A 15063-nucleotide genomic window follows, 5' to 3' on the forward strand; every position below is an offset into this window, starting at 1 on the left:
TGATAATTTTAAGCCAGTACCTTTCAAAATGCTTGTATAAATTCAGATTGGTTTTAACTAATTCTTTTGAATTTTCTTTGAATTAACTTTCAGAATAATAGTAAAGATAGATTTGTCTTTTACTGGAAAGGAAAACAGTGATGATGAACACAAAAAGACCCCCAATATGGCATAACAAAAGGAGAAAGCCTTGGGATTCACAACCTTGGGATATGCACAACGAAGCTTTCTGCTCACTATCTGCTGTGATATTCTTGTGCAAACAAACATGTAAATATGTGCTATGATATTTCCAGAATTTATATAGCATTGAATCATAAAACTGAAAAAGTAATACATCTGATGTTGCATGTACTTTGACCTTTATTGTTTAGACCATAAAACCTTGTTAATATCCTGACTTATGTTCAGTGAAATTTTGGAATGAGAATGCTTTACTTCAGGCTTATCTTATCTTCAGGTCAAGATAAATTTGGGGTATTTCAATGAGATAAAAATATAATAATATATTAAAATAAATCCTTATTTCTGAGTGAAGGAATCACAGGTGAACTTTAGAAATAGGCACAAAAATATCTTTACATTTTAAGTGCTAAATAATCTCCCTTCAATTTTTTAAAAAAAGAATAACTGTAAAGTCTATTTGCTGCATATAGCTTTCCACAATACTTGACATACTTTATGAATTAAGTTTTTCAGTAGTGAACAATTATTACAATGAAAACAAGAAAATATGAATAATTGAATGGTCTGTTACAAGGCTCTATCACAAGTAGGTAACCATTTTAATTTGCTTAAACAAGTGGTGGAAAATAAAAGAATTGCAAAACTCTTGTGAAATGAAAAAGAAATATTAATTTCTATGGCCATATCTAGATATTACTAGAAAGCTTTATAGTTGGCATTTATTTCTCAATTGCATCCTCAGGTTTATTCTTTAAGGTCCCAATACTATATTGACTGCTTCTTCCAATTATTTGATTGCTTTGACTGTATTTGACTGAAATGTTGTTACCTATTTAAGCAATTCTACATGGATTAGAAAGTGTAGAATACACGTATTAAACAGCACCAGCAACATGCCTCCTCTACCAGATCCGATGGGACAGGCAGATATAATCGAGGAGAGGTGGCCAACAGATAACCTGGCCCAATGCCATGAAGGGCTTTAAAGCTTAAAACCAACAACTTTCCCCCCCTCTTTTTAATATATTTCTTTATTGTGTAGTTGTATAAGTTTACTTGTTTAATATAATCTTTTAATAAAATTATTGGGGGGCAAATCAGCACAATGAATTTGACCTGGAAGCAAATTGGCAACCAATGCATCTTGCGTAGGAGAAGTATATCACCTTCTGTTCTAGAAGTACACATACCTGCCTGCACCGCTACATTCTGCATCAGAGGAATCCAGATTCTCTGCCAGGGCATTCTGTGTGAAGCACATTTATATTGGTAGAATTGGGAGGTGACTAGAACATGTGTGACTGTGAAAAGAGCCCCCTGATCTGGGAAGGGACACAATCGTACACAACACAAAGATATGCAAAAGGTCCAACTGTCACCTGCTCTTTGAGAAGGTTCCCCAGATTTTGCATTGGGTCTGTCTGGACATTGCAAACCCATCCAGCACCAAAGATGGCATAGCCCTAGAAGTGGCAGACAAAACCTCCTTATCACTCAGGTTCAATCTGTTGTTTCCCATCCAGACCCTCAAAGACTCCACACACCAGGATACGATATTCACAGCATTGTTTAAGTTATTACGAGCAGCCATGTATAGCTGGGTATCATTAAGGTACTGATGAAACCTCACCCATGGAGGCAAATAAGCTCACCCACCTCACATTAGATGTGGAATAGGAGAGTGCACCAAACTTTGCAGTACTCAACATAGCAGGGGCCAAAGATGGGACCCACCCCCCAAAAAAAGCAATAATAACTGGATAAACACTGGAAAAAGGATACCAACCACACAACACTGTGCCACCCATCCCCAATCCTCTGAGTCAATCGAAAAGGCTAACATGATCAATAATATTGAAAGCTGCAGAGAGGTCAAGTAGGACAAGGATGGTGCACAGCCCAATCCCACCCTCACTAGAGTTCATCCAAAAGTGTGACCAATGCTGTTTTTGTCCCATATTTAGGTCTTCGTACCTACTGAAAAGATCCAGATAATCTTCTCTTTTCAAGGCCCTGCAAACCTGCTCTGCAACCACTTTCTCAACCACATGTATGCATTCTACATACAAGAATTTAACTAAGAAAACATAACAAGTTGTTTTCACAATTTCAAAGACACTTAATCTCTACTATCATGTCCTATTCATGTAGGCCTGTTAATAGGATAGCTGAGAAATTGCCTATTGTAGCAAATTTACAGCCAAAAGCAAAACAGACTAAAAAAACATTAAATTGTGCTGCAGTGCCACCTAATGGACTATATATATTGTGAATTGTATGAATATTTTTTTTGTATTTTAACAAATTACATGTAAGTGATATATACCCTACCTTAGCAAAAACAGTTAGCAAAATACTCATGCATATTTTTAGTACTTCAGCATCTGCATAGTTGTTTGAATTTTAATTAAAAAAACACAATAGCAACATTAATTTAAACTGCTTTGCCATGTCACGTTTTAGTGCATCCTTCCAAGATTTTTGGATAACAGTGCTTTCTCTTTTCTGGGAAAATAGTAATTACTTGGGATTGTGGTGGGATTGGGGATGAGGGAAGAGAAAAATAAAAACCCTTCAGTTATTTTTGGGGAAACTCACAACCTGACCAATTTTCTTGCTCTTCTTTGTATTTAATCAGAACTGTCTTGCTATATGGTTTAACAGAATAATACAATATTTCAACAGAAGTGTCTTATATTCAGCCTGTTTGACTATAAAATTAATTCAAAAGGACATTAAAAAGGGAAATAATTCCATATAATTCTTTCAAATAGTGGTACAGATAAAAATATTTGGTTATTATAGACTGTATCAAAAGAATTCTAGTATATCTTGTAGTGCATCTTAAAGAGGTGACATCAATCATGAAAGCCTGATAGTGTTTCTCTTTTTCTCCTCCTGATACTGAGAAGAATCAAGGCAAAGCACCGAGAAAAAGTAATTATTAAAGCTGAAAATCTTAAGTTTAAAGGAAACCAAGGCAAACAAGCAAACAATGATAAATATAATTATCATTGGCACTCAAGATGAGTAAGAGTTCCTTAAAATGACTTAATAAAGACACAGTTATAATCAATCTGATCATAGAAAAAGGTACAAGAATGGTAGTTGATCACGAATATGATCCAATGAGCTACATGGCTGTAAAAAAAGGCAAATTCAGGTGTCATAAAGACAAACATAATTCCCAAACAATTCTAACTTATTCTGCTTTGATTTAGTCTGGGATGTAATGTTAGGTTTCATGTACTGTACTTTCAGGGGAAACTAGAGAAATTGTAACAGTCTCAGAGATGGTAAATAACAATGATCAATACTAAAAACAAAGTTCTATAAAAAGAGACTGAAGAGTTTTATGTTTTAGCCTTGAAAAAAGCTCGCTGAGGGTGTCAAAATGATGCTTTCTTCAAATACCTGAAAAGATGCTGCTAGAAGAAAGATAAAATCTGTTCCTATACATTGAATAATAGAGAATATGAAATAATGGTTATAAGAAGGCAGATTATGACTGAATATTAGAAAAAACTTTTCAACAGTAGGAATAGTAGAACCACCAATCCTGAAAAGTGGCAAATACTAGTCAGCCATTTATTAGGCTGTTCACCTTGAATTCCTGCATTGAGCAGAAAGTTGGACTAGATCTTTCCAAATGTTTGTTCGTGTTCAGTATATATTTGAGTATATATGTATATCAGTCCATTATTATTTTGATTTTATAAATCTTAACCAAATATTAAATATATTGTCCAGAATCACTAGGACATTGGATTTGAATTTATAAGATAAAGCATTTTTCACTTGAACAAGTAGGCAAACAAGGAATATGGATCGAATATAATAACACCGGCATAATAAGGCCATCAAAATTGGGAATTTAGCTAAATTTATGCCCATGTTGAAATATGAATGTTTTAAACAAATTTTCATCTTAATCTTCAGATTTTTTCCATAAAATGTTCTAGTTCTCCCACAATTCATCTGTTGAAGGGTAGCACATAGTGTGTCTTTAATTGAATTCTGAGTCTTTGGGGATTGAGGTGTGTGTGTGTGTGTGTGTGTGTGTGTGTGTGTGTGTGTGTGTGTGTATTTCAAGCTGTTATATAATATTGTTGTCTTATCTTACTGCTAATATACCACTACAGTTTCTGCCTGTAGGATAATTTTTTGTCTTGTAAGTTTTAATCAGTTCATTACAGTTATGTTTGTTAAATAAATATTTTCAATAGTTAAAAGTTCCCCTGGGTCTTTAGATTCCTGTTACAAAAAGTTATTTATCATATTGCAATATTCTAGCATAATTCTTTGTTTGATAGATCCACTGGAAGAAAACATACACAGGATTGCACATAATGTGGGCCTTTCTAGTAGAAGTGTAATGAGATTATGCATGTTTTTTTTCAAAAGTGTCCATCTTCATTAATGGCATGTCCTATATTTATTGTCCTTCCTTTTCCTGTAGGTCTTACTGCAGCAGCATCTCTAGTATCCTTGGCATGGGCACTGGCTTCATATCAAAAAGCTCTTCGTGACTCCCGGGATGACAAGAAACCTATCAGCTACATGGCTGTAATTATTCAATTCTGTTGGCATTTTTTCACAATCGCAGCCAGGGTGATTACTTTTGCTCTCTTTGCCTCTGTTTTTCAACTGTACTTTGGGATCTTCATAGTCCTTCATTGGTGTATCATGACTTTCTGGATTGTCCATTGTGAAACAGAATTCTGCATTACAAAGTGGGAAGAGATTGTGTTTGACATGGTTGTTGGAATTATTTACATCTTTAGTTGGTTCAACGTCAAGGAGGGAAGAACACGTTGTAGGCTTTTCATTTACTATTTTGTGATCCTTTTGGAAAACACCGCCTTGAGTGCTCTTTGGTATCTGTACAAGGCTCCTATGATTTCTGATGCATTTGCCATACCGGCACTATGTGTGGTGTTCAGCAGCTTTTTAACTGGCATTGTTTTTATGCTGATGTACTATGCCTTCTTTCATCCTAATGGACCACGCTTTGGGCAGTCACCAAGCTGTGCTTGTGAGGATACTGTAGCTACCTTCACTCTTCCTGCTGAAGTAGCATCAAGTACTTTAAGGTCTATTTCTAATAATCGGAGTGTCACAAGTGACCGGGATCAAAAATTTGCTGAGAGAGACGGGTGTGTACCTGTCTTTCAAGTGAGGCCAACTGCACCTTCAACCCCTTCATCCCGACCACCAAGGATTGAAGAATCCGTCATTAAAATTGATTTGTTCAGGAATAGGTATCCAGCATGGGAAAGACATGTATTGGACAGGAGCCTCAGAAAGGCCATTTTAGCTTTTGAATGTTCTCCTGCTCCCCCACGACTACAGTATAAAGATGACGCCCTTATACAGGAGCGATTGGAATATGAAACAACACTATAAATACAATGAATAAAGAAAACTCAGTGCAACGGCTCTGATGCATCCAAATAAAAGGGTAATAATAGGGCCGTGGCAATAACTTAATTTCATTCTACAGCAGATCAGGAAGCTATAGCAGTGTCCTTAGTCTGACTACCATCATGATTATCATTTGATCCACTGTACCACAGTCTATCTCAGTAAGCCTAAAAGAAGCAGCATGCAAAAACCTCAAAGAATCATTATTTTTGACTGAGAAATAGACTTAGTCTGATTATTCTGATTTTAAAGTGCATTATACGGAATTTAAAAATAAGGCAGGAAGGGTTGAATGAGTGACATCCAAAACACTAGTGAGTGGGGTTTTCTTTTCTTTTTTTCCTTTTTAGATAAATCCCTACATATATTTTAAGCTGAGTATGTTTGCATACTTATTTACAAAATAAAGCAGCAGTTTAGAAAAAATCGTCAGAATAACTAAATTCATACAAGGCAATGTTACTGTTATATGAATTCTAGTTTCTATGTAAGAAATTAATGTAATTATCTTGCATAGGTAAATCATGAAACATTTTCAAATGAGAGACATTGAACAAGGCATTAATAATTTTCTGTGAAGGTTACATTCAAAACAGCAGTAAAAGAGAATAGGTGTTTTAATCTACTACATATGAATAAAACATCACAGAATGCTATAACTTTTTAGTGCCAAATATCATGTAATTACAAAATTAATATAATATTATGGTTTGAAGAAGAGATAATGTGTTACATGTCCTAAAGAAGTTGGAAATAATACATTGTACTTTCTATAAATACAGTCAATGGTGTTTAAGCAAAAAAATATTCCCTGGTTTGTAAGCATATAAACTACAGTATATACTTTATAAATACTGTAATCTACAGTAATGTACCTTATGCACAAGTTTTTCTTGAAGGAGGTAAAACCACTTTCATTGTACTTGGACATAATACAACATTGTGTTTCAGTTTCACAAAATTGTGTTTCAGTGAGCCTTGGATTTAATGCTACTCCACCTCTTGTCAACTGACAGGACATCTAATAAGATCAAAAGTGTCCATTTCTATTCTAGATGAAGCGCTATTTCACTTGCCATGTTAAGGTTAGTTAAAACAAATTATTTTCATGTGTAGCTTAATGTTCAATGTTTTTCCAACTACACATATTTCTGATTAATAACATTAAACTAGTCTTTGATTAGCTAGAAAAAATAAAATTAACATAAATTTCATTTTAGTATTTTTTAAAACAAGTTAAAAGTTAACACAAGCTAATAAAAAGTAAGGAAGAAAATAAACCAAAAGCAAAGAAAAGCAAAAGATGCATAAAAAATGCACTCAGAAATAATCTAAAATTTCAGTACTCCCATCATAGGTAAATTAAAAGAAGGAAAATACATAAATCCAAAGTTTACTGTGGCTCACTTTTGTACAGCTAAACTATACTTTAGCCTTATATCCAAACCAGCTAACTGTCAAAAATTAGTTTTGCAAATAGATATCTGGGTACGATTCCAAGAAATATCTTTTCTTATGTTAAAAGTATCCTTGATGGTGCTTTTGGTTGCATTAAAGGTGCAAGTCAAAATTTGATAGTATTTTTTTTAACAAAAATTGGTGCAAACTGGAATAACTCATGGATTATATCAATATTTTTGTAAAGCAAAAACTCAGTACGCAAGTTGTTACTTTTATAGGCAGAATCTTTTCACCTGTAATTCATTCTCTTTATTAACTTAAAGTTTCAAAATTAGTCCATAATTATATCTGCTAGTCCTTTGTAAATTAATATAACTGCATAGTCTTGACGCTATATTAGTTTGTTTCACAATATCATGCAATATGAAAATATCCATTGCTACCTTCAGAATATTTCAAAACAGTGAAAAACTTCAGATAAGCGCTTCAGATTTAATGCACTGTGTACAGTGGATGCTTTATAATGAATTCTGATGAACTCTAAACAATGAATCAGCATTTTCCAATCTGGAATTCTCCAATGTTGTTGGGAACACAATTTCAGAAGGTGAAGCCACAGCAGTGGAGAATTGCAGATTGGAAAAAGCCAATTTATAATTAGGTTTAGCGTGCAATTTTGTAGATTCATTAGTGAGATTATAGTTTGTTCATTTTACTTCAGTTAATCTCCGGATAGTGGCAGGCTCTATTTTCATAATGTTTCTGCAGTATATTAGAAACTTCAAAAAGTGAGGTGGTTCGTTGTGTTATTCTTGGGCAGAGGTATAATCGCCTATTGCAAATGTCAGCAAGTTGTTTATGAATATAAGCAGCTTCAATAAGCGGGTAGTGAAACAGATTTTTGTACAGTTGTATTGACAGAAAACAACTTTCCCTCCAAAAAATAACTCTACGTAAATATGCCTGTACTCCCTTCCAACTGAAAATTTCCTACTTCAATTTAATTAACTCTTTAATATTATGGCATGTTGAATTTGCACTGTTTCAAGCCATGGTGCAATTATATTGGCAAAACCTATCTCGTTATTTTAATAGACATACGAGTTGAAATTGTGGGATCAATAAGCTTTCAATACAAATTCAACAGGTATGGGTGGGCAATACTGGTCCATTACTAATTTCAAGTGGCCCTCAGTCTGGTTTCAAAAATGAAAACATCTGACAAGAATGGTCCATCCTTTTCCTGAAAACTTGCTGCTTAGGGTGAAAGAGAGGCAGCATGTGCAAAACAGCGAGAGGAGGGGAAAAGATGAAATGTGTCATCTTACACTCTTGCCTGCCCCTGACATCCATTGTTTCAGCTTTACCAAAGTTCCCCAAGAAATTTTTGTGAAAAGAGGACAGCCTTTAACAGCACAAGGATCACCTCATCTGTATGTGCTGCATGAATTTCAGCAAAGCTCCTCTCCATCAACAGTCTTGCATTTGTGATTCTTTTCATAGCATGTCTTCTGCATCTTCCATTATAATGTGTGAAACAAGATACAGTATAAGAGAAGAGGAGGTTTGAGTTTTGCAAAGTTTGTTCAAAAGTAATTAACATCATGTTTGGATAGAAAAGCAGGATGCTTGTTTCTCGTTGGGTTTTTTATAGTAAAGAATATGAACATTTTGTTTTTATTTGTGAGGTCTTCCATGTCTTAAGATTGAACGAATGGATCCTGCATAAGATATATTTGCATGTTTTAGTCATAGCTATCTTATACAGTAAAAGACAATTTATCAATTCAGAGGTATAATTCATTACAATGTAATTTACCCCCACTATGGACAATTTTCAGAGTTCCATGAAGACAATCTCTTCTCTTCTTTAGCTAGGAAGGAGCCTTTATATTCACAGAATGCCCCTTCTTGATATACCACAGTGTTTAATTAATTCTGTCTTGATATGGCTGGAGTTGCCTACATGATTTTTTGATTCTAATATACATAATTCTGTTGTAATACTGTGCAGAGTCAATACAGTAGACAATACAGTCCACGACATACTCTTCTCTCTTGAAAACAGGATTCAGTTTTTCTTCTTCAGTGTTATGATGATGTATAATTATTTTACATGATGTCCTTGAACTTATTTAATTGGTGTAATTTTACAGGAATAATGTTATTATTCTACCGTTTTCATGTTTCCCATTTCATTTCAAGGGAACCAATGGCAATATAAACTTTCACAAAACTAATTCTGGTGCATTCTAGGCAATCTTTTAACATGTAAGGCTCAGCCAATGCCTTCCTGCTACCTGCACCTCCTTCTTTTCCACCGACAAGTAAGAAAAGAAAAATGACCAAACTTTTCCTATTACCTATCCTTAGAATGCAAAAAGTGAAACTTTTAATTCACATACAATTTGCTACCATTTTTTTCCCATTCCCAAAGTGGACTAAACTTTGGGCTAGTGGATTTTAAAGAGGCAAAATGACTACTTGCTTCCACCCCTTCCTCCAAGGAAGGTTCATTTTGCATCCTGGCCTCACCCACTTTTGGAAAGTAGCTCTCAATAGCTGTGTAAATACCAGGCAGACCCACAAGCCAAAGGATGTTTCATAACTCTAATATGCCTTCCTGGGCTGCCACCATGTTGACATACAGTGGTCCTGTTTGTATAATCTGTTTAACTAGATTGGGACAGGGATGTTAACATCTTGCATGGAGTCAACCTTGGGATGCTTTTTTGTTCTGCCAATGCTAAAATGGTTTGGGGCTAAGTTAACTTTCCCCAGTTTGCTACATCATATGAACAAATATAAAGGGATGAATAGAAATGTAACCCTTTCTTTCTGTCTTAGAAAGGTAGTCATTAAATGGTATTATCTAATTAGAGCTTCAGAAAAATATCATCTTTTCATTCATTCTACTATTCACATTTGGTACAGTAAGTACATGAAAGGGCAAGTTGTCTAAATTCCCCTCTGCATCAGCAATAGTTCTGATCTCACTTCACCAAATAGTTTTGGTTATTTTTCTTAATTATTTTTTTAAAAAGTAATAATAAAATTAAAGGCTTCTTACTATGTTTGCATAAGATAGGAAACCAGTCATTATTTGACCAATGCCTTCCTACTATCTGTTATTTGTATTACTTAGCATATATCCAGTTGTACAATTGTACCGTTTCTTACAGACAAATCACTACATCAATGTGGTTTTGTCAGAAATGCTCCTTCCAAATCAAGCCAGTTCAACTTCCAGTTTGCTTCCTCAGCTCCATTTCTTTTCTTTAACACATCTACCTCTGGCTCCATTGACATAAAAACCTCAGTCCTAGTCCTGAAGGTAGCATTATCTCCTGAAATACTCTGACAAAGAAGTAGTTGCATTATCTGACTGCTCTGCTATCTTTAGAAATTTGTTTGCTCTTTTCCACTATTTGGCTGCTATGTGAAAGGATAGCAGGCAGTGGCAAACCTTTAAGACCTTCAGTCTCCAGCCCTTTGCATTGTCACTAAACACTGGCAAGAACTACCTCTGTGTCCCTCACCTGAAGTTTGCTACATGCAACATATACAGAGACACATGGAGGACCAACAAGCCACATTTGCTCTCCCACAGTGATGGTGGCCTCTGTTTCCAGGATTTTTACAGCAGGTTTCCAGAGTATGCAAAAGTCAAAAGTGTTTTTTATTTGTTTGTTTGTTTACCATAGACTGCAGCTTTCCATGAAGTTGCTTAGACATTAGTTCCCCTTATCCCAAGCTTCCAGTTAAAATACAATAAGAATCATAACCTAGTTGTGCTTTCTTCATGATTTTGGGGCTCAGTTATTGTGACAATAAAACTAAAGGGCTTGAGGTTCCTAAAGCAAAAGTAGTATATACGTATAATAAAAACTAAAACAAAATAAATGAATAAATAAACTTTGTAGGACTGCTTACATTACCCTCCTGGATCCTCTAGTACAAATAGGCTCATTATTATCATACTTGTTCTTTGCATGGCCATGGTGATAGAGCTGCTTTCAGTTGGTAGAAGCTATGATTTTGCAGTGTGAACTTGTAAGGACAGTATCTTTGCTACTCAGAGTTGATGGGATGCATGGCACTGCTATTGCTGCTTAATGGCTTATCTATGTTGGCATTCCTAACAGTCAAGGGCTAATATGAGGGGAGACATAGCAGAATCCTCAAAGACAAGAGCTGAAGCTGACCACCAGCAAGTCCAGAATATAGAATGGAAGAAATTAAGGAAAATTCAGTAAGATGGAAAATGAACTGAAAGTTTGTTTTGTTTTGTTTCAACAAAAAAAAACTGAATTTATTTTTTTCTGAAAAGAAAAAAAAACTCTTCATCCTCCCTATGCAGTGCTCCCCAATATTTATCCTAATGATTCTAATGAGTGAAAGGGATAGAAAAAAATTCAAAATACACATTGAAACAGAGTTGTTCTGAAGATTAATAATCTTGTAAAAGTCTATGTAAATTACATACACATATTTTTTTTTTCTGGAAAATGTGTAGGAATTTCTGCCAAAACTCTACTTAATGGGCATTATCTTGCAATTGCTGGTTCAAATGGAAGTGTCATTTTGATATGTTAACCACTATTCTAGTACTGTGTTTTTGTTACCTTGTATTTCAATGTTTGGCGTGATGCCTTCTAGATAGATTGAACTTCAGACTTAAGAATTTCAATCTGTATGGTCACTGTTCCCATTAACTATGGATTCTGTAACCAAAGGCATAATGCATTTTACTGATATAAAATATCTGTAAAAACATGCATATGTACCACAACATATTTTGGGACCATAACAATATAATATATCTACAGTAAATGTTTGCATAGGGCATCATCCAAGAAACATGAAAAATCGACAAGACCTTGATGGGCTCTTATGAAATGTTAAAAACATTTGAGATGCAGAAAACAGACAGGGCTTAATATATTAATTTTGCTTACTTGTGAAGTTCTAATAATGCAAAGCCATTTTATAATTACATTTCCAAGAGTTGGAAACTTATACCACTATTTGTCTGGCTATGTTTAAAATCTGCATTTTTTTACAGTAGACTACCTCAGTAAGCTTTAATTTTCATTCTTTTTACAATTTATGACATTTGGAAAACAAAATGTTTTTTCAAAATTATGCCAATTAGTATTTAGAAAGAATAATCTGGAGGAGGAAAAATACCTACCCTAGATCATTAAGGAATATGGAATACACTTCCTCACCGTGAAGCATTTATGATGATGTTTGCAGGCAGACCAGTTTCTGTATTTATTTTATATCTTTTATAAGAAAGAAAATACTGGTTGCATCTAATTGCTGGGTCTGAAGTGAAAACTTGAGCAAAACCCAAAATCATACCACCCTTCATCCACTTGGTGGCAGAAGCATACAGCTTTTCTCCCTTTTTAAAAAATAACAGGAATATGCTGGTATCAGAATTCACTGTGTCCTCCATCTGGATTACTAGATTTTGATGTCCAGCTCAGTATCCATATAGCTGATTTAGGAGTGTGAGTCTATGACATGCAGTTGAAATATCAAGGAACCAACTCATATAAGCTGCTTGTATATGCTTACTTTGTCTTAAGAGTTGTATTTTTCCTATTTATAAATTAAGGGTTTCCCCTCACTTTGTTTATCCCGTATCAGTAATCTATTTATAAGAAATACCAGGAAAAAGTAATGAAAAGTTACCCTTTGCAGAGTAGAAAATGGCCAATAATTTCTCAGCTCCTGTTGTAAACTGTTGCATTTTAAGCAGATTGTGCTAATTGTAACTGTGCTTTTACTCAATAGTTACCATTATCAGATCATCTTTATGTTGATGGGAACCATGTAGATATATTTCCCTCAAGCACAGTGACTTGAGTTGAATGATATTCATGACAGTGCTTGTGCTATGACCTGTAAACATTGTACAAATGTACTTGGTATTTCGTTTGAAATGAAGACTCAAATAGATAATGGAACAGAAATCCTTCCTGTAAATACCTATATTCAAGACTCCATGTATACAAACATTCCTTTTGAGTCCTGATTGTGAAGAGTGTCTTGATTGGCTAGAGACCATTGCCTTTCACTGACAGTGGTTAAATGTGCTATAGTAAAGAACACAGTGTGTGAAGTATTTGGTGTACTACAGTACCATAGTTCTTTTGGTCTGTTAAGTAAGTTACAATTTGTGATGAAATGAAATTCATACTTAAACATTTCTTTGAATACAACTTGATTTTTCTTGTAAAACTTTAAAAGAAAACTTGAAAAATTTTATATATTTGGATTTTGTAGATTTTTTTTATTTTATTGCAACAAGAAGTACCAAATCATTAAATAAAGTACACTGTGGTCATTTTACTGACACTATGGAGTCTTTTTACCACAATGTTGGCCCAGCCCAAAGCTGGTTGGTTCATTTCACCTGGTACGAGTTAGCCAATAATCACACAAAGGTGGATGGGAACATATAAAAATGTTTATTTCTGTGCAGAAGTAGAGAAATCAGCTCTGGGGTTAAAGTCTCAAAACAAGCACTCGCTGTGTCCCCTCACATTTATTTATACATAATCGATTGCATCAGCAGTTTTGATTGCGTGAATATATTTACCTCACCACACACTTTAACTCTTGGCAGGCAGATTTTCCTAGCTCCTAACGAGGGCAACTAGGTAACTTTTTTCTTTCTAGGAACTTCCAACCACCTCTTGTGGTACCATGACAATGCCTCATTTTAGTTAAATATGCAATAATAAATACAGTATATGGACCTGTATATGAGTGCAGTATTTACAACAATGTGCATATTGTATTTTGATCTTTAGGTCACATCCACACTAGGGGAGTCCTCATAACTTTGTTCTCTTTGGGGTACATGAGACTCTTCCAAGCAAAGTTCTGGCTGCACCTGGCGCTCATTTTTTATTGGCTTAGGGACACATTTTCTGCCAAAGGAATTCTTCAAAATAAAGGTGATGAAATGCATCTTTCCCATTGTTACAATCTGTGAAAGAATATCTGGATAAGAAAGTATGGCAGACTTAATTACACCCTGAAATACTATTTGGTAATTCCACTTTTAAGCTGTAACATTCCAATAACATACATTTTACTGCTATTTTGTTGGCGAGTTACATTGTTCTTTGAGGTGTCAGTCTGCCCAAACTGTGCTTACACTTATACCATAGACACGGCAGTGACTAAACTAATAAATGATGCTGCCTGTTCTTGTGTCCATGACCAAATAACAAAGTAATGTTCTTATATGGTTTGCAACAGGTTTAGTCTAACCCTGCTGTCCATGTGCCACATGGAAAAAAAGATGAAGGTTCTTATAAAAGCCTCTGTGCTATTAGTTCTTTTTGTTCTTATTATCTAGAAATTCAGAATACAAAGCAAATGCAGATTACAACATTCAGTGTTCAATATTCAGTGTGAGAGAGGCTTTACAGTCTCTGTCACACATTCACTCAGACCCCGCTCAAAATATACCTGGCCAGGCTAGAATCAAAGTGGGAAGCATGGTACTTTGTTCTGTGTGATGGCTCTGATATATTACATTTCCCATCACTTTTATAAGTTCTGGCAAGGTTTAGATAGTCATAATTTCCACTAAAGTATCATTGTTCTATCCATTAAAGCACTGAAGGAGCAATGTCTTCCAGAAGATATGGTGCAACTCTTTCAAACTTTTATCCACCCAAAAAAAAACTTCTTCTGGGATACAGAGACAATTGGAAAAAGCTTTTAAAGCAGCCATTTGAAGTTTTCAGAAAATGTGACTTTTTAATGTCTTTACATTTAGAAGTGACATCTCACTAATGCTAAAGTGTCTTGGAGGCTCGAGTCCTAGTATTTAATACTACTGAAAACATATAAATTCTATATATTATTGTTTCTCTTTATTTATTTCATTTATCGTCTATCTTGTTTCAAGTGACTCTTGCTTGCTTCCATTTGATAGTTTTATCTATATGGTCTTTTTCTTCAATGAATATGGTATTCAAGAAAAAAACCACTAAGAACAATAGAAAGCACAAAGTAATTTAA

The 15063-nt window shown here is 34.6% G+C and overlaps 1 protein-coding gene across 1 annotated transcript in view; it reads left to right on the forward strand.

Annotated features, from left to right (window-relative positions):
- Nucleotides 1–13713, forward strand: part of XKR4 (XK related 4) — an 85334-nt gene extending 71621 nt beyond the window's left edge. The window contains exon 3 of the mRNA XM_026670302.2: nt 4646–13713. Within this exon, the coding sequence (XP_026526087.1) occupies nt 4646–5592 (947 nt within the window). The 3' untranslated portion in view covers nt 5593–13713. The remainder of the gene's footprint in view (nt 1–4645) is intronic.
- The last annotated feature ends 1350 nt before the right edge of the window (nt 13714–15063 follow it).

Source organism: Notechis scutatus, chromosome 3 (assembly GCF_049901735.1).
Source record: "Notechis scutatus isolate UNSWTSFEM ecotype Mainland chromosome 3, rNotScu1.2, whole genome shotgun sequence".
Classification (NCBI taxonomy): Eukaryota; Metazoa; Chordata; class Lepidosauria; order Squamata; family Elapidae; genus Notechis; species Notechis scutatus.